This window comes from Microtus ochrogaster, chromosome 10, assembly GCF_000317375.1.
Source record: "Microtus ochrogaster isolate Prairie Vole_2 chromosome 10, MicOch1.0, whole genome shotgun sequence".
In the NCBI taxonomy this organism is placed as follows: domain Eukaryota; kingdom Metazoa; phylum Chordata; class Mammalia; order Rodentia; family Cricetidae; genus Microtus; species Microtus ochrogaster.
The window spans coordinates 69,617,896-69,638,673 of record NC_022016.1 but is presented as its reverse complement, the minus strand read 5'-3'; the positions used below and the strand labels follow the sequence as shown (position 1 = coordinate 69,638,673).

At 41.9% G+C, this 20,778-nt stretch overlaps 1 protein-coding gene across 1 annotated transcript in view; it reads right to left on the bottom strand.

Annotated features, from left to right (window-relative positions):
- Pde4b (phosphodiesterase 4B) overlaps positions 1–20,778 on the bottom strand; it is a 527,196-nt gene that overhangs the window by 425,388 nt on the left and 81,030 nt on the right. The window contains exons 2-3 of the mRNA XM_026781920.1: positions 12,154–12,263; positions 3,332–3,570 (exon numbers count right to left, since the gene is read on the bottom strand). Of these exons, the coding sequence (XP_026637721.1) occupies positions 3,332–3,570; positions 12,154–12,195 (281 nt within the window). The 5' untranslated portion in view covers positions 12,196–12,263. The remainder of the gene's footprint in view (positions 1–3,331; positions 3,571–12,153; positions 12,264–20,778) is intronic.

Sequence of the window (20,778 nt, the reverse complement as noted above, 5' to 3'; positions counted from 1 at the left end):
TTTATTTATTTATTTATTTATTTATTTATTTGGGTTTTATGAGACAGAGTTTATCTGAAGCTTTGGAGCCTGTCCCTGGGACTAGCTCTTGTAGACCAGACTGGCCTCAAACTCACAGAGATCTGCCTGCCTCTGCCTCCTGAGTACTAGGATTAAAGGCATATGCTACCACTGCCCGGCCTTAAATTTTATTTTATTTAGATATTTTTTTCTTTTTTTACCCTATAGGTCCTTTGCATGCATGCATATACATACACATGCGCACGAGCGTGCGTGCACACACACACACACATACATAGAGGCTTCTAGTTTAGTGTTATGGAATTCCTGAGCGTGCAAAAGAAAGGGTGCCTTGTGCCTTCACTTTGACTCTTTTCTGTCTGGTTGTTTTATCCTATTCCAATGTGTCAGTTTTTGTTATATCTTATTTTATTATTTTCCCTTAGAAGCCTGTTTGTTTTCTAATGAGAGGCACAAGAAGCAGAGAGGGAGAGCAGAAAACAAGGTACAGCTACCCTCAACTCCTGCCCCAGTGACATGTCTCCTTCAGCAAAGTTTCCTTCCTCAAGATTCCACAGCCTTCTCAAATGGCATCACCAACTGGGGACCAAGTGTCCAATCACAGAGCCTGTAAAGAATTTTTTCCAACAAAACCACAAAAGGAAATTTCTTACTCTGTCTTCCTCCATGACAAATAAAACCTCTTTGTATTCCAGACCTTGGACCAGCTCCCCTGACTCTCACCCAAAGGGGTTATATATCTGAGTTCATTTTTCATATTTATCTTTATATTACTTCTCTGACACTGACCTTTTATAAACACATAGGTCTATATTTATGACTAATCTAGCAAGCTGGTAGGAAACTCAGGGTCGTTTTTTGTCCTTGGATTATTGTTGAAGCAATTATAGCATTGGGAGTCATATCAAGACCCTTGGTTCAGAACAGGCATCAGAAAACTGCCTGGGCAAGCTGATCTATACCACTGCCTATTTCTGTAAACACAGCTTTATTGGAACCCGGTGACACTTGCTTGTTTACACTCTGTTGTCTACGGCTACTTTGACAACACAGCAGCAGTGCTGAATAGTTGTGACAGACCTTGAAGCTCACAACACTGAAAATATTTACTGCCTGCACTTTACAACCAATACTAGCTGACAGTTGGTTTAGACATGGGATTGACGCCATATTCTCAGCACTCTGAGAGGTAAGTACAATTGTTTCTCACACATGGTCCTAGGCTGACTTCCTTACCCAGTAAACTTTATTTTTTTAATGTATTTTTTTTGATGATTTGGGAATTTCACATTATGCACCCCAATCCCACACATTTAACCATCTCTGTGCTCCATTTGCTGCTTTCATAATCTGTAGACCAGAAGAGCCATCAACAGTAACTTTGACACAACCTGAATATTACCCTATCTTGAAAGGTCATCAGTCCTACATCGAACTTATTAGGCCATTATTTTCCCTTACTTATCTTTTATTTCTGAGTTTATAGTATAATTACAACATTTCTCCGCTTCCTTTCCCCTCTCCAAACCTTGCAGTATACCCTTCCCCACTCTCCTTCAAATTTGTGGCCTCTTCTTTCATTAATTGTTATTGTATGCATATATGTTTGTGTATATAGATATATATTGCTGCATGTTTGTCTTCAGGACTGACTATCTGGTATTTGACAACAAACTGGTGTGATCTTCCCTGGGAAGAGCATGTCTTCTGCTTTAAGCTTTCCCTGGGTGTCTTTAGCTCTTTGTGAGAATCAACACCTATATTGTCTCACCAACATGACTGCTCCAAAGTGAGCTGACCAAGGACACGACCAGTGGACATACCAAAGTAGACAGAGAAAAGCCCATGGTGCCTTAGCTCTATGTAAAGTCCATTATTTTTGAGTTTAGCCTCACTCACATTCTCAGAGCACAGCCAGAATTAATAGGATTTAATAATCTTATCATCCGCCCACTTCCCATTTCCCTGTAGGGCCAGTTTCCCTCTGAAACCTCATGAGATGGACCTTCACTGTCTGCAACTTTCTAGGTCCCCTGAATTCCTATCAGAATGACCCATTAAGTTCTGCTTACAGTGTTCTAGGACTTCACTACCCCATAGTTCTAAGTTCTTCAACATTCAGTCTGCAAACCTGTTTCAAAGGCCTAAGAATCAAATGGTCAGGGTTGCCACAGCAACAACCCAAATTCTTGATAGCAATTTTCTCTACTAGTTGTTTGTTCCACTATTGTGACAAGATATTTAAAAGGAAATCATGAAAGGGATTTTCTTTCTTTTACAGTGAAAGAAAAACGGCAGTTCATCACGGGACTGGCAAAGTGTGGTGGCAGAATCCTGGGATGCCTCGTCACAGTGCATTGTCTGCAGCTGGGAAGCACATAATGCGTAAGAAGAAGCTTTGGTCTGCAAAACATCAAGGCCCAAGCTGAGTCACCCACTTCTCCCAGCAAGTGTGTAATCCCAAAGGTGTGTGTGTTGGGGGGGGTTGTGTGTATGCAGGTACACACATATGGAGTGCCCATGGAGGCCAGAGCACAATGTCTAATGCCATCCTGGGGACATTTTTCAACTCCTCTGAGGAAAGAGTTTCTCATGGGTCTGTAGCTCACCAAGTAGGCTAGGCTGACTGTCCAAGTAACTCCAAGTACCCTTCTTTCTCTGCCAGGCTCAGGGCTGGATTATAAGAGCATATCACCACACTCAGCATTTTTTATGTATATCCTGGGGCTCAAACTCAAGTCCCCAAGCTTGAGAGGCAAGCACTTTACCCACTGAGACTTCAGCCCAGCTCTCATTCCTACTTTCATGGAGTGCTTTATATCAAAATAAATCCAGAGATTTGTAAAGTGGGATTATAATTGTAAAAACTATATATATATATATATATATATATATATATATATATATATATATATATCAGAGCAACAGAAACATTTAAGAACTATTCAATAATAGCATTCAAGGATACGGTCTTCTCTTCTGAATGAAAAAGTATCAATACACACTAAATGGATTTTAGTGAAACAAATAGATCACAGACTGTTCACTTTGCTGTATGCTCAACAGTGTTGCAAATGCATCCCATTCTCTCCTCAGTGAGCTCTATGTATGTAAGGCCTGCTCCTTCCCATCTTAAGAAGCAGATACTCTTGCCATCTTTTAAGAGTTTTTTTTTCTTTTACCCTGCAGCGCAAGAAGTCAACAGTCTTGTGTTTCCACAGACACTGACTGTTGTTTTAACAACACATTTGTATTTGAAATAATTGGGAAATAAGATTTAGAATCGCCATTGGCCTTTGAGGCTACTCACCACTCCTGGCTCACTGTTGTTATAGCGATGCTGGGCAGCGTCGTCAAAGGTAGAGTGGTTGGCCTGCAAATGCCATCCGCCTCAGGGGTCCTTGCCCTCTCACTCTGTCTCTGCGACAACGGTGGCAGCTGTAAGTTTCCCGAGCAGCACCTTCGGCCTCTCCAGAGGTCAATTCCAAGGGTGTAGCTGGAAGAGCTGTAGGATTTACTCAAGCTACACTCAAAATAGTCCTTGCCGTTCTGGAGGAAACAAAGAGAAAGAAAATAAGAAAGGGGGTGAAACTCAAATGTCTACAGGACAGAGTTAAATGAGCCTGCATGATCCAGCTGTCACTGAGGAAGCCGTGATGGTGATGATGGTGATGATGATGATGGTGATGATGATGATGATGATGATGATGATGATGATTATCTCACAACCAGAGTCTGCAATTGACCCTCAGGAGTCTAAGAGAGAAGCAAGATGGGTGGGGGTAGGGAGTGGCTGGTTTCTATCTTTTCGAACAAACTTATCAGTTGTATGTTCTTAGAGATCTTTAGATTCAAATGTAACATTTACCAGGAGTAGCGAATGGATTGGAAGATTTCTTTCTTATTTCTCTCACTCTCTTTTTCTTAAAACAACATTTGATAAATTAATAATAGAATTTAGAAATTAGTTTACCCTTCTGGTGTATGCTAATAAACTACAAATAAATATGAAATTACTTACTCAGTGTTTTAAAGAAAAAAATGTTAGGCTATCAGAGTGCTGGTAATTAATTTTTATTTCATTTATTTATCATGTATACAATATTCTGTCTGTGTGTATGCCTGCAGGCTGGAAGAGGGCACAAGACCTCTTTACAGATGGTTGTGAGCCACCATGCGGTTGCCGGGAATTGAACTCAGGACCTTTGGAAGAGCAGGCAATGCTCTTAACCACTGAGCCATCTCTCCAGCCCCGAGAGTGCTGGTAATTAGAGTCTGCTGGCTGTCCCTGTTCCTACATACAAACCCCATGGCTGGCAATGTTACTGTTTTGTTACTACTGAATTGGGCAAGAGTTCGGACAGAAGATACACAACATCCAGCCCTCAAGAGCCCTATTCAAGTCCATGCCGAATGCTGGCATGAAGGGTGTACAGGTGACAGGACAAAGCATTATGGTAGCGAGGAAGAGTCTCTCACCCCTGCCATTCCTCTGTGTGACTATGGTTCCTGGTACTGCTGGGAATGGAAATCCCCAATGAGGGTCTGCCTGGCACACGGTTCTCTTCCGTCCAGAGACTGACTGGGTTGCCACCTGTGATGGCCACTCAGCTCAACCAGCAAGAGCTGGAACTTTTACTCTTCTAACCAAGAGCCTGTCACCAGGCCAAGGCTGCTCAGCCAAAAACACTGCTCACACTGAACCTGGAGTTTCAACAAATATGTGATACACATTATCCCAGTCTCGCACTGCTCTACTTAAGAAGGTTTCCTTAGTAGAAAGGCGTGGTATCTCACTTCCCACACTGTCTGCCCTGTTGGTTAACATTTACATGTCTGTACAAGACCATGTTCTTGATTATTCTCTTGGTCCAGAAAGTTACCATGTGGTCTCAGATACGCGAGGCAAGTGCTCTACCACTATGCCATCTCCCCAATATCTCCTTTTTAAATATATATCTTTATTGATGCATATGTGTCTGTTGAGGAGTGCCGGAAGAGGTCAGATGAGGACATTGGATCCCCTGGAGCTAAAGTTAGAGGTGATGGGAGAAGCCTGATATGTGTGCCAGGAACCAAACACGAGTCCTTTCTGAAAGAGGAGCAAGCACTCTTAACCATGCGCAGTATCTTCAGCCTCCTCAATCGCTTACTAGTTTTTATTTTAGATAAGGCTGCTCTTGCACTCAGTGCACAGCCCTGGCTGGCCTTGAACGTGTCCATCCTACCCCAGTCCCCTACATGTTTGAGGTTTCAGGCCTATGGCATCAGATCCAACAGATAAAACCATATTCGGATGGCAAATCGGGGCAAGAAGAGATGTGACAATTTTCAGGAGCTCCACTCTTTCTAACCTAGAAATGGAATATTATCTTTTCTCTTATATTTGACATATAATTTTGAAATACCATTTATTTAAAATTTAACATAAGTGCTACTTGGTGACAGGAAATTGACCCAATCTAGAATCTTCCAGAGTGTGAAATGCCCTAGAATGTATCAGGAGGTTTAATGCTTAATAATTGGCTGTGTACATTGTAGCTCTAGTAATTTCTACATCCCGGGGATGGTGTGTGTAAGAGAGAAAAAGAAATTAGAAACAGAGAGAAAACTTGGCATATATATTTCTTAAAATACCTTAAAGAGACGGAATAGACAAAATCATAGTGAAGATTAAAGGTGAATATATAAGAACAAATTGAAGGCCGGAAATCGTAAGTCCAGCAACAAATATGTCTGCCAAGAAAATCACAGTCTTCTAGAAGGCAAGGTGTCACCTATACGTGAGAAACACTGGTCCAAAGTAAAGAAATGAAGACACCATTTAGTTACATTGCCAGACACCAGGACTTTCTGATTAAGTGTAGACTATTCTTCTCTTTTAGGAAAAGTAAACACTACCGCCCAGGTGTGACGGCAGTAAACGGATTAAATGAATTCTTGATGCCTTCCCTGGGGATGGACAGCAAAGTCATACCTCACACAGCAAACACCTTCCACACTGTGCTGGTGAGTTTTTGCCAACTCAGCACTGGCTGGGACTTCTGGGAAGAGGGAACCTCTGTCAGACTGGCTTGTGGGCAAGTCTATAGAGCATTTCCTAATTAGTGATTGATGCTCCAATCCACTGTGGGCAGTGACATCTCAGGGCTGGTGGTCCTCGGCTGTATAAGAAAGAAAGCTGAACGGACCACAGGAGCAAGCCAGGCAGCAGCTTTTCCCCACCGTCTCTGCTGCAGTACCCAGCTCCGGGTTCCCACCTTGATTTCCTGCCCTGACTTCCCTTCACAGCGGACTGTGAGCAGGACGCGGAAGCTAGAAAAGCCCCCTTTTTCCCCAAGTTGCTTTTGATTATGCTCTTCATTACAGCAATTAAATGCAAGCTAGGATAGAAATTTGTACCAGCATCATGAGGTATTGCTAGGCCAGACCAGAGCATGTAGTTTGGGGAGGATTGTAGAAGTGTTCGGAACTTTGGGCTAGAAAAGTCATTAGTTCTTAATGTTCTTAAAGCTTAATAGGCTGGCTCTGTGGGAGCTTGGAAGGTAAGACTGCTGGAAGCAATGGAGACAGTGAAGGCCTGGTTTGCAAAGCTTCAGAGGGAAGTTTGAGGGTCCCTCAGCCACTCCCCTGGGGGGTACTCACGTGATATTTTGTATTAAACATCTGAGGTTTATGGTTGAAGAATCATCAGGGACATAAGCCATGAGAATGAAACCTTTGCTTTCCTAGGACAATTGATGCTGGTTTGCTCGAGATGGACAGTCAGCTGTGATTAGGAAGAGACCAGCATCACTGAGTTGAAATCTCCTAGGCAGTATTTCTCAAGGGTCGGCAGCCAGACTGTCGCAAGAGAGCCAAGACTGCATCTCGTGCTGGTAGTTGAACTTGGTAATGTGTAGGATCCTCCACAATTTGCTGGTTTTGATGGCATGAGAGCTTCAGGATTGAAGGAGTCCTGGAGAGTAGCTGAGGCTTGGCACGATGAGAGGGCAGCAGAGGCCCAGTGAGGTGCCCCCTCTGTTGCAGCCCAGATCCCAGGATAGTTGAGGTGCCTCAGCTGTGGCATGACCACCAAGTATAACAGCAGGTATGGAATGGAGACAGCCTGAGCCTGTGAGACCAGCTGTATGCGCTGTGGATGGCAGAACCGGGAAAGGGGAGGTGCCCAATTCCTTGGGAGCCCAGAAGATCTTAAGTAAAATACCAGATGCCAGACCCTGAGTTACAGGACTTGATTTATGACTCTGGGCCCCGGCTTTGCTTTGATTGACTTGCAGCAGTGCTCTGGTTTTCCCTTCTTGAAATAAGAAGTATAAAATTTTTCAAATTTTATTTTATAGGCACCCAGAGCTGACAGACTTTGGACATTTAGAGAGACCTTGGATTTTTTTTAAAGAGACTGAACTTTTTAAAGGCCATGGAACTTTTAAAATTAGGAATGTGGTCTACATTTTGATATTGACATTAACATGAGATCTTGGGAAGACAAAGAAAGGTTATGGTTTAATAGTGGTGTATATGTGTGTCAAGTTGACAAGGGCTCAGCTGTGATGGTTAGCTTTTTTGGTCAACTTGACACAAGCTAAGGTCATTTGGGAAGAGAAAATCTCAATGGAAAAAAAAATGCTGCCATTGCAAGACGAGCCTCCAGTCTTTTCTTGCTTAATGATTGACGGGGGAGGGCCCGGTCCACTGTGGGTGGTACTACCTCTGGGCAGCCGGTCCTGGGCTGTATAAAAGAGTGGTTGATCAAGCCACCGAGAGCAATTCAGTAAGCAATGTTCCTTCATGACTTCTCCTTCAGCTCCTGCCTCCAGGTTCCTGTCCTGACTTCTCTTCACAGTGGACTGTGGTCAGGAAATGTGAGCCAAATCAACCCTGGCCTCCACAACTTGCTTGTGGTCATGCTCTTCACCACAGCAATAAAAAGCAAATGAGGACACACAATAACTTACCAACAAGTTAAGAATTTGCATTTTTTGAATCAGGCTTTGAGTTAAAAGAATCTGCTTCCGAAGCCCTTGGTGAGTACGAAGAGACATCACCACAAAAGAACGTGACGAAACTGCTTCTCAGAAACTAAACTCAATGCTGAAAGCAGTATTATTTTCAGAACAATCAGAACATTACATGCAGAGCTGTTTATAATTACCCCAAAGTCTGTATTTATACCATAATTTATAGATTGCTCCTCTATCTAAGTTATTACCATCCTCAAAATTGAACTCAGTTATTTCAACTGATGGACTTGTGATTTGTACCTGAATTTACTATTTTTAGCCATCATAATTCTGACCAGTTCCAATACTACTCATAAATCAACTATCTTTGCAGGAAGGAATAATAATTTTAATGGTATCTCTAGTAATTACAACGTTATATTTCTTTTCAAAATTCTCACATCCCTAAGTTCACTTTATGTCGGAATAATGCTTGAAGGAATAACTGCTTTTGGATTCTCCTCCTATTTCTAAATAAATGTTTAAAAGTCATTAGTCTTGCCAGTGTAATTACAAAAGTTACCACAAAGGGCAAGCTGGAGGCACCTAAACTGGCAGAGTCTTCAGGGCAGAGTCCATGGGGCTGACTGAGTGTCTTCATCTCATTGCAAAATCAAGTCAGGACTCCTGACACACCCAGGGTGGGCACAGTGCTTCCTCAGCCATGCATGCCTCACGGTTGCCGTGTGTTTGGTCTGCCATCTGCTCCATCAGGTTTGGAGTGTTGCTGGCCTTTTCAGCAACATGAGTGGCCCTCATGGCTAGAGGAGGGGCAAGGTCTTCCCAGAACACACGCTGTGCTTCCATTTAGATTCTGTCTCTATCACCGGTCAGGTTTTCAAGCCTTGTGACATCAGAGACGGAGGTTATGAAAAGCACCCAGTGACATTCAGCGCTCCCATCAAAGCTAAATGTCATGGTGTTCCTTGAGACAGTTACAAAGAGTGTGCCTCTGAGAAATACGGTTTATCGTAAGCAGTCATCACCAATTACAAGAACAGTCTGTCTGGAGGAGACCTCAGCCACCCTTATTCGTTGTTTTCTTTTCTTTGAAATGTCTTGGTATCCATGATTAAGAACACGAAACTGTAACTGGGGCGTCAGTGTGGATGCTTGACTTTTGGTTCTAATACACATGTAGGTGTGGGGGGGGTACACAGTATATAGATACACACATGCATATTGAACTGTATGTCTTATATAATTTATATGTATATATAAAGTTATTATCTCTCCCTCTTTTTTAATATACACATAGTTACAGGTTCTTCTAAGTCTTCAGTCCTATCTGTCTTCCCTCCTCCCGTTACCTGAAACTCCCTCCTACCCTTTAATCTCTTTAGCCATTATGAATTACAATGCTCAGTTCTCAGGTCGCACATGATTGCATCTCACCTCTATAAGTCAATTTTCAAATACAAAGTCGTGAATGCACGCACAAGTTTTAGTCACCTGTTGAAGGTCTGGTGCATTTTGAGTGTATAAAGACAGAACCGTAGTTATCCATCCTTGTATTCCCATAGCCCCAAGCAGAGTGTCTTGCCTGAAATAAGATCTTTTCACTTACTGTTCTCCCCTTACCAGAAATTCTCCCCCGATATCCTTACAGCCCACTCCCTCACTGCTTGCACGTCTTCTCGCACAGCTGTTTTGTAAATGCTCTCACACACAGTCATCCTCTGCTCCCTAAACTGACTTCTCTATCGCCTTTACCACAGCTGGGATGGCTTTGTAATTGATTAACTTATTTCCACCTTCCCTCTGGAAAGTAAGGCCAAAGTGAACAAGAGCTTATACTATTTATTGCTGAATCTCCTTGCAGAACCTAGATCCATATTTGACACACAATGTGTATATATAGTGTTTAGGTGGTATTGAATGACTATTTAAATCGTTTAATTAAAAGCTGATGAATTAAAATAAATTAAAATACAACAAACTGCATCTGATGTAAGGGTAAAAGCTTAATTGAAGAGCATGGTATATAAAACCTAAGCTTCTGTTGTTCCAGCGAGTCAGGAGAGACTGGGAAGCACAGGTGATGGGTGCTGTGGCTGAGAGAGCCTGGCTGGAAGAGGGGAAGTGCTCACTCACTCGGCTGGCACTGTCTTCCAGAAGGGAGGTCAGCTTGGAATTCAAATGTGTCCTTTAAAATTTCCTGGGAGTCATCTTTAAAGAATCAAAGGAAATAAAACTTGTCTTTGACAAACAGTTTAATATATCTACAGTGCTACCATTTTAATGTGTATTTTATGTAAAAATATTTTTTATTCTTAATATTTATATGTAGATAGATTCACAATCTGACATCTAGCTTGTTTACAGCTCACTCCATCCAGGCTGGTGGTTAAAGACTGCCACTCTGGACACAGAAAACCTATGTACTGTTTACCCACAGTGGCTTTGGTGGGGTTGATAATACATGACTAATTGCTTCTTTTCTATATATTTCTGCAAGCAGAGTTCCTCCTCTTTCAGGTGGTACCATCTCTTATCCCCATAGGAATAATCAAGATTATTTCTCTAAAAATACAATGAGAAAGGGAAATAATTATTAACTTGACGGTGTCAAGAATAACAGCAAACAAGCCTCTGGGTATGTCTGTGAGGAAGACCCACGCTAAAAGTAGAAAGAATCACTCTGTAGGTTGCAGTCCTGGACTTCGAAAAAGCGAGACGGGGAGGAGCTAACTAATCACCAGCTTCCATCTCCGTTTCCTGATTACGGATACAGTGTGACCAGCTGCTTCAGACTCTCACCACCATGCCATTCTTGCCCACCCTGATCATGAGCAGAAATAAATCTTTCCATCCTAAAGTTGCTTTGGGCATTCTGCAACTGAAACATGGAAAGTAACTGTTACAAATGATTTGTCTATCAGTACTGAGCACTGCTCCATTTTAACCTTTAAAACAAATCAAAATGCTAAAGTAAACCAGAACAGTACATAAATTGTATTAAGGGCCAACGTCAAACCTCTTCTTAAGAAAAAAAGATTTTTCCATTCCAGAAGTTTCCCGGTAGACATTCTAAGCAGAGCACAGCCATCTAAACACAACCATCCATCACCAGTGTAAGAAATGGGACGGAAACGGTGAATTTGTATGTGACTGGGAGCCAAAGCCCCAAGACAAGGTGCAGTCCCCCACAGGAGGGGCTTGTGAAAAGGACAGCACAGGACCAGACCACACTACACTGTCGTCCCTTTCTGGTATAACAGAGCTGAATCAGGTTCCTGTCCTGTCACATTCCTTGTGGTTAAAAGAAGAGTAAGGATGGAGAGACATCTGAAAGACTGGGCAATCCCTGGAGATATGATGTCTACACCAGTTAGAAATAAAACCTTGTATGGGCTTTTCCTTCCATCCATGAAATAGGAACTCAACGGTAAACTGAGTCACCGCACCACGGCAAACTCCCTGTTCCTCTGGCTTTTTACGGGAAGTAAAGGATGTCCCTTATTTTTCTCCTTTCCTCTGTACTTTCCCTTTGCACATCTGATTGGCGATATATAATTTGATATCAATTTTAAAGAGTAATTGAGTAAGGATTGTGCAATGAGAGACCAGTGAAGGAGTGGTCAGTTGAAAGCAGAGGCAAACAGTATCAGCTGACCGGAGCCAAAGCTGTGGAGACTGTGTTTATAAACTGCGAACAACGTAGAGTCAGGCTTCTCAACCAGGATGGACTTTCTGGGATCATTTTCATACGATATGCCTAGCAGGTGTGACCTGAAACTCTGCATTCCTGATAGTCGCTGATGTGAGGCTTGTGCTGCTGGTCTGAGGAACACTCGTGAACACAAGGTGTAGTGGGTGTGCACAAAACACACCTTTCTTAATGCTAATGACCCTCCCGTGGGAAGTGTCCTTCAGGAGTTTGCTACACGGGAGAAGCTCATGGTGGATGATGGGACAGTGTGCGAAAATGAATCAACTCATTGACACGGGGCAAGAAGAGAATTACTCCTGCTGTCCATTTCACAGAGTGCTGGGTTCGGGTCATCCAAACATGCAGTCACAGAGCGGCAGTACGAAACACCCTCCTCTGCCTTTGCGTGGAATTGTGGAGTAGCTCATTTACTGGGCCAGGAGCAGGAATGGGGCCACTGTTGCTGTCGCTACTTACGTCATCTGCGGTAACCGCCATCACGCTCCTGCTCTTCTTCATCCTAGCGGTGGGAAACGGCTCCTGCGGGGACTTCTGCTTGGTGCAGCTTCGCTGACTGCTGATTCAACCTAGGGGGTTAAAAACACAACAGAAAATTCTGTATCCACAGTTAAATGAAAGCATGTGCTACATTCCTTCAACCAACACGGGATGCATACACTAAACATATACAAGCAAGTACCACAATTTAAAGGACAATTGAACTTTATGTTCTGCAAAGAGAGACTGAAAACACACAAGAAGCCAAGAAACTGGGACAAAGATATTCATAAGAAGAGAATAAGAATAGGAGGTAACAGTTACACTCCAGGTAACCAATGCTCATGAGGAATATGAAAACATTACATAACCAGATATGGTGTGCACGCCTGTAATTCTAGAACCCAATGGCTGGGGCAGGAGGTTCTAGACCAGCCTTCAAAGTAAAGCCTTGTCTCAAAATATTAATTACAATAATATATATCTGTATAAGACTTTATAACTCAAAAACTATTTTCCCACAAAATATTTCATGTTATTCTTATAAGGCATAAAACATTATTATCATGTTTTGGAACTGGAAAGGAAGGTTGCTGGTGTTCGAGAGAGAGAGAGACACAGACAGAAAGAGCGAGAGAGATGAAGAGAGGGATCGCCTCATGCCTTTTTGCCTAATGAGAGAAAAAAAAAGTCAGAAAAATTATTTGGCCTGAGTAAAATAGCAAAAGCATGCAACATTCAAAATCTAAAGAATATGACTCGTTGGTACTTTCCAAAACAAATGGTCTAATACAAACGAAGGCACAGGAGGAAATGTACACTGAAGAGATGAAAACTTAATCTCAGTCTTCACCACCAGTCTCAGCTCCTCGCATGGAAATCACACAAAAATTAACTGTCAGAGGTAACTTCAGTAAACAATACTTGGAAAGAGTGGGACTTCCTGGCTCTGTCACACCAGGCCATCTGTGGTAGACAAGGTTTGTTCCATGGCATTAATCTAGGCAGGTCACTGGAAGAAACACAGAACTTCAATATCACCAACATTTAAGGGGCTACCTCACGCTCCAAGCTCTAGCAGAAAACCAGCCAGGGCTTATGAAGACTACTGGACATAGCAAGAATATAAAGTCCAGTCCCACAACAGACCATACGAGAATGCAAGGAATTCTGAATATGCAGAACTTAACCCTAAGCAAATGTGTTTAAAAAAAAAAAAAAGAGCCCAGGAAGTGTCCATCACGAGATCTTGGCTTTGAAATGCTTTGTATTGTTGCTGAACTCAAGAACTCCTGTCTATTGCTCACTCTATAGATTTCATATTTTAAGATATGCTTGATGTGAAAATTGGGCTTCTCAACCGTGAAGACGCACATAGATTAAAAGCATGATAGGACCGCAGCTCCGTGCGGAGGAATACTAAGTAGTGGAATTGTACAGTCACCCAGGAAACCGGGGTTGAATTCCTAACACATAATTTGACTATATTATGCGGGAATTGACAGTGAAATTTATGCTGCAGATAGAAAGTGGGGGGAGAGAGAAGCTTTGCCTTTGTAGGTGAGCAAGAGACACAGACACTTAGGCATGCAAGCTTTGCCTTTGTAGGTGTGCAAGAGACACCATACGGACACTTAGGTGTTTGATTCAATATGGTGCGAAAAAGAATTCTCTCTGTCTTCAGCAATGAATGAATGAATGAATGAATGAATGAATAAATAAATAAATAAATAAAATACTATGCTCCTCTCATGCAGACCAAACAGCAGCAAGCAGATGCTTATGGTTTGATTGTAAGGCAGCTTAAAGCTGAACAAAATTAAGCAAGTAAAGATCTTGCATCGTGGAGTTTTCATCTACCTGATAGTCCTACAGGGCTTTCTAGAAACAAACAAAAAGCTCATATTCCTAAGTTAAAACATCAATTACATTTAGGCCTAAATGCAGGGTAGAGGACTTGTTTATACTCAATCAGTCAAAGTCTATGAAAATGTTAACACAGAAGAGTATTAAAGGGCTATATAAACGCTAACAGTAGGAGCGAGATAAGATTACAGTTGGAATCTTGATGCTACCTGATGAGAAGAATTTGTTTAATGGAGATAGTGCAGAATAACATAGTGGTCAAAATATAAAGGAACACCCAGAACCATGATATATGAAAGATAAATAGAGTCATAGATAGATGACATAATAGATAGATAGGTTGACAGATAGGTAGACACATAATAGATAGACACATAGATAATAGAGGCATGATAGATAAGGTAAATAAAAGACAGATAGATGATCAACAGACGATAGGTGACTGATAAAAAGAATAACTGATTAATGAAATTACCTAATATCATTTATATAGATGAAATATATCATTATATAGATGATAAATCAGAATTTAACATGTGAAGATTGTAGCATGTATGGATGGAAATATAAGAAAACTTATAGATAGAAAGATAACATGCTTCAGGAAATATTATTATATCTTTTTGAGGAGCAAGAATACTTTTGCCAGGCCGTCACTGTAGAAATAAATTTTATGTATTTGAATTATTTGAATTTGGAGTTAGAATTTGGAGTACATATTAATATACCTTTAACAATGTACTCATCCTAGCACGGAAAAAGCAAGATTGCAAATTGCATGGCAGCTTACCAAATTACAAAAAGTCAACATCTGTTATTTATTTTTAAGACACATAGGGGAGATATCTGCTTTTGTGCATGTTCCTCAACTGACTGTCCTGACCACTCTTATTCCTACAAGGCTGCTCTGCAGGGATAGTGTCTGTGGTCCCTTTGGACTACTGACTCTGGATGCCTTCAGCCTAAGGAAAGTAGTTATAGAGACAGAGACCAGCAGGCAGGAAGAAAGAGGGGTCCTTATGTTGGCCACGGTACAGTGATGGCCACCACACTCTGCTCTAGAACTTGGCTCCCACAGACTTCCCTCTAAGGGCAGAACAGGAAGCAGCTACCTACTGCTGCTTGATTCAAGGTATCCCAATGCCCTTATCTTTTGTAAGTAGTATCTCAATGATCTCTCTTGTACTCCCTTTGGGACTATAGTCTATTTCCTTCTAGGATCCTGACTGATAGAGATTTGCTCTCAAAACTTGCATGTCCCGGGAACTTTTTAAGAATCCTCCACTGTTCTCTTGCGTCTAGTATAGTGCCTTGCATAAGTCGTCACTCCGTGTCTATAAGCAGGCTCTGAACAGTTATTGTTCAGGGACTAAATGAGCAAAATCTGTCTCTGCAGAGATTGTAGTCTTCTCATAATGGCTTGGCGGCTCTACTGTCTCGTGTTACTTTCAGGAAGCAGTAATGGCTCCACTTCCTCACTCACGGTTTTGATCCCCTTCTGGAATTTTGAGAAACACAAGGATGGAAATATAACACCACTGAGTGTCAGTGTCCACTGCATTTGAACAAGGTCGACACGGTCTGAAGGTTCTGCTTTCCCCAGCTTCACCACTCACGTACATGGCTCCAACAACCTCAGAGCAGCACTCAAATGAAGAAAGCACGTATATCACAAGTGAAGAAATCAGGTCTCAGTAACAGAACTTGCCCCAAGTCATACATTCCACAGATTAGGACCAAAATTCTAGTTCTTCCCCTCAAGTGTAGAATCCAGAAAAAGAATAAGACATACAAGTGAAAAGATGAACTTATGGGAAGAGGAAGAGGATGTAGGGGGAAGACAGGAGATGAGAGAAGGTGATGGGAGTCAACAGGATCAAAGTATATTTACATGGACGCATTTTCAAACTCTGTCAGCCTAACTGGGAGGCAACTGACACCAACACCCAACAGCAAGATGACATCTTCATGTCACAGAAAAATCCATTATTTCCTGCACTTGGTAACTACTAATAACAATGTCTAAATAAGCAAACTCCAGCCCACTCACCTCTCGCGATAAGCCGGCTAGATGCTGCTGACAGCATTTCAAAGTGGGGCCCAGGAAGTGACGCTTTATGTTTTTATTTTGGCCAATGTTGTAAATTAAAGTTTAAAGTGATCAATATTGAATACTTTAACATGTTTAATTGTATAAAACCAAGAGGGGATGATTTAGAACAATACTGGCATTTTTACACGCCTTAGAATTAAGGTAAATATTATGGATCATGGGCTGAATTATCTTCATTTGAGATTATTCTCCCATTATGACATTTATGTCTCAATAAACAGACCACTATGTGCTTCATAAAAAGCAAAAATACTTAAACCAAAATTAAAAAGGAATGTTGGCAAGTGTGGTGGCACATGCCTGCAATCCCAGCTGGCACTTGGAAAGTGGAGACAAGAGGATCAAGAAGTCAAGGCCAGTCTTAGCTATATACCAAGTTCAAGGCAGGCCAGCCTGGGCTACATCATGAACTCTTGTCTCAAACAACAAGAAAAAATTATATATAAAATAATATATATAAAGTATTTCTAACAATTTCCATGATGATGATGATGATGACTCTAAATTAAATTCTCTATTTGTAACGTATTTAAAACTAACTTTTATGTGTATTTCACCATTTAAAAAGTCATTTCAAGCTTGTATATCTCCTTCCTAGCATCCTGCGAGCTTCAGGGGATGAGGCATTGTTTGTGTAACTGGCCTCTCGCCCTGTACTTTTTCTCCACATGGGTTCAAAGGCTCACAGACAGGTAAGGAAGAGGAGCTGGCTACCTGGCAGCATGGGAATTTGACCTTGGCACATTAGTTATTGCTATGAGCATGAGGAAGGACTGGGCTTTTGATAGATAGTGACAGTCATTTTAAAAGCCCACACCACAGTCATATGCTAGGTCAAGCCCTACAGAAATGGAGATAAGGGCGCTATGCAGGGTTCAGAGGAATGCTACTTTTCTCGGTTTAAACATTATCTTTCATTCTGGAGATGATGCACAATAAAATTTTGCTTCATTGTGTTGTTTGTCTATGCAACTTTCCAACCTTGGCAGAGCTCTGATAGAAATGAACTGGTCTTAATTCAGCGGCTGTGTACAACTTACAGTGAGAAATGGGAATCCTCCACCCTTCCACTTCCCTCTGCACTCCATCCCTCTACACTGGGACAGAGCAGAATGAATGGCGAGAGCAAAAGTCCCCTTTAAACCTTTAGCCAGACCCCTGACTGCAATCTTCCTTTAAGGGCCATGGCTTCCCTAACAAAGTCATCTTGTGCGTTCATGCCTTCCCAAGGTGGTGCACAAATGCTGGTTCTCCTCTGGGAGTGAGGAGGAGCTTCTGCACAAGGACAAAGTGATGTCCCATCTTCTTAGTTCCCCACCCTACTGGCTCATTTTAAACCCTTTCTGGCACATTCCCTTTGTCTCAATGTCTACTCTGGATAGAGTATGGCATGGTGGTATGGTGTAAGCACCAGAGTCAGCTCAACCCAGGGTGGGAGCTGAAGATGTCAGCTTCTTCACAGTTATTCCCTATCCCCTTCTCTATCTTGTATGTCTTCTCTAATCTTCCCTCTCTTCTCCTTGCTCAACAATACACCAAGACAGCAGTCAGAAGTCTTCTGCGTTACGTGGCTAATGAAGAAATAAGATGCATCGGGCTTTAGTTAGTATCTTTCAGCTTCAGGTACTACCTGGTAGGCTCTACTGTGCGATCCCGAGACACCACAGACCACGTGCCAGAGCTTCTCCTCACAGCTGGCTGCCTTAGGCATCAGAATATGGCTAACTGGCAGGTAAACTAGAAGAGAGCAGGGGAGAAGGAAAGCATTCCTCTCTCATGAGCGTGGTCCACAGGCAGATGTAGACTCGGTCCTAGGACGCCTCTCCTCAGAATCTGGTGACCATTTTGGAGCCAGGTTTTGATGTGCCCTGTTCCTGCACTGGTATCCTTCACCTGCCCTCCTACACTCTTCTCACACCTCCCATCTGCCTTCTTCCCTCAGTCCTAGAAGTGGTAGCTGCTTCTTACAACCAGTAAAATTTCACACTGCCTAGCGGCTCCTTTGTATTTTCATTATCTGAAACTTCAAATCGGTCTACTGATTGAAGTTCTTCCGTCTCCCTAGCTGGACTAGAAATGCCCTTTACTTTACTGGAGACACCTCCATCCTCTTTCTGGAGGTGGTTGCTCATTTCCAAAGGCCTAGTAACTCACTTCTCTCATGCTTCTCACACTCTGTACGGTCTCCACCCTGAGTCTGTTTAGAAGAGGAGTAAGGGGTTGCCAGAGTTATGACTGGTACTGGCTCCCACTAGACCAGAAATATGTTCCAGACCACATCTTAGCCAATGTGAAATGTCTTCATGCTGGGGCTCTTTCTAGCTTGATGTCCTGCTCCATGGCATTTCAAATAGGGAAGCATCCATAGAGGAGATAGCTAAGAAAGCAAGGGCACGATGTTGTTTCTTAACTCAGAAAACCGAAAATCGACTGCGGTGTCAGAATTTTACTTATTTATGAATTATTAATGTCAATACTAAGTCAGTAAGTATTAGCATCATAAAATAATTGGCATGAAGTCTTGCTCAAAAATTGAGTTAAGTTTTTAGTTTGGGCTGGCAGCTAGCACAGTATAAATGCAGGAAGGAATGCTGGGCACGAAAACCCCTGAATACCCATCTTCACTCCCAGCTCTAAGTCCATCTAGGAATACCCATTCACTAAATTTGAGGTCGTTGGCCTCAGCTGCCAGACAAAAGATTTTGAGTATAATAATTGTAAACTTCATGAACCTGATAGAACTCCAGTAACTAGTGAAAATAAGTAGAGTCTATAAAGCAAGCCCTCAAGTAGGAGAGCTGGATAAGTGTGCATTAAAATCCTCCATTGAGTCTGCATCCACATTCTGGAATTGTTGTGACTGATTGCTGCTGCTTTCCAGTCAATGATAGCAGAGGCAAACGAATGGAGAATGTCCTACAAATGGTCAAAGGGAGATGATGCCATTGTAATGGGGAATAATCAAATTTGAGAAAAATTTCCACAGAGCATAAATCCTTCACAGTCTTGGTGTAGTACTACTATAATGTCAACAATTTCAAGGATGAGTCAAGAATTTTACTGAAAATTCCAAGCAACTGAGCTACTAGTAAGTTCAGGACCAGCCAGGACTCTACAACAAGACCCAGTCTCCAAACAGCAACAACCAAAAGCTCAAGGTTATAATAGCTTACAATGTATACTCTCTATTTAGAAAAAAAGCATTTTTTTTTTGTTGTAATACAGTCTTCTTGCTCAGTTAGGAAAAACCATCAAGGATTTTTTTTTTTAGATTAACCACTGATAAGTCTTATGATAAGAAGCAGAATTGCTCGCTTTGCCTTAGGAAGTAATTAGCAGCACAGATAATGGCTTGTTTGAATGGGATCCAGAAGCACAGAATCAACACTAACTGCCGCTCCGAGCACGCCCATCTCATGAGCAAACACTTAAGAGCAAATTCTGCCTTAAAATGTTCCTTTGTAAATGACTAGTAGGGTACAGGCTTAAAAATCAATGCCCATGTTGACTTAAAAAAGAATTTTTAGTATACAATGTATTTGGATAAATGTTAACTTCCCGGAATAACAGGACATAGAGAACGTGGCTCATCGACCCCACGTGTCTCCTTGCATCAATTATACTTAATGGATTTCTTAGAGAATTTTCTCTGCAGGAAATACTAAGTAGAAAAGTTTAAAGGGATTGATTTTTTTCTTTATTCTGTAAAAAAGCTGATACCACTTGTTAATTTTTTTATATATTAAAATAATATCACAACACAAATTGTTTTTTAGCTATGCAGGTTACAAAACAAAGAAACCCTAACTCTTTCATTTAGTTGGTTTTCTTTTGGGACAGGAGGCCTGGGGTAAACAGCTGACAGAGAGGAGTGAGGATGGCTTACAATTTTAGAGGTTCGAATCCCATTGTCACATGGTCATGCCACTGTGAAACTGTGGTAGTACTTTAAGACAGCATGGCAGGCACTTGGCAGAAGATCTATGTTAATCTCACAGTGGTCAGGAAAGAAAAAAAGAGAGATGAACGGGCTGGGATCTCAGTCTTCCAACCATTGGCATACCTTCAGTGGCACAACATCCTCTAACTGGTCTTATCTCCTAATGATTCCATCATCTCCAGGTAGTATCACAGGCTGGAGACCAAGTTTTTAACACCTGAGCCTTTGGGTAACAGTTCAGATCCAAACTATAGCATTCCGTCATTTTCCCTCAAAGGTTCATCTCTATCGCACTTTGAAATGCGTATTGCCCAAGCTTCGCCCATAGCCCATAAGTTTTAACTGTTCTAGAATCACTCACATGCCCTCACCCAATCTCTCCTCTGAGACTCAAGGAGACTCAGCCTCTATAAAAATAATTTACATAATTCCAACAAACAGTGGCATAAAAAAATTTCCATTCCAATGGGGGAGAACAGAAAAGTAGGGGAAAAGCAGGCCCAACACTTTGCACAGGACATTTTCTATCTATCTCAGTGTCTGCGCTCCAGGGCAAACGGTAGCATGCTGTGAGTACCCTATGGCCTAGTTGGTGAAGCCCACACACACTCTGGGACTACCCCTGTTCATTACCTGCAGTTTCTCTCGGCTGTTCCATTTGGTTGACCTCTCTCTCTCTCTCTCT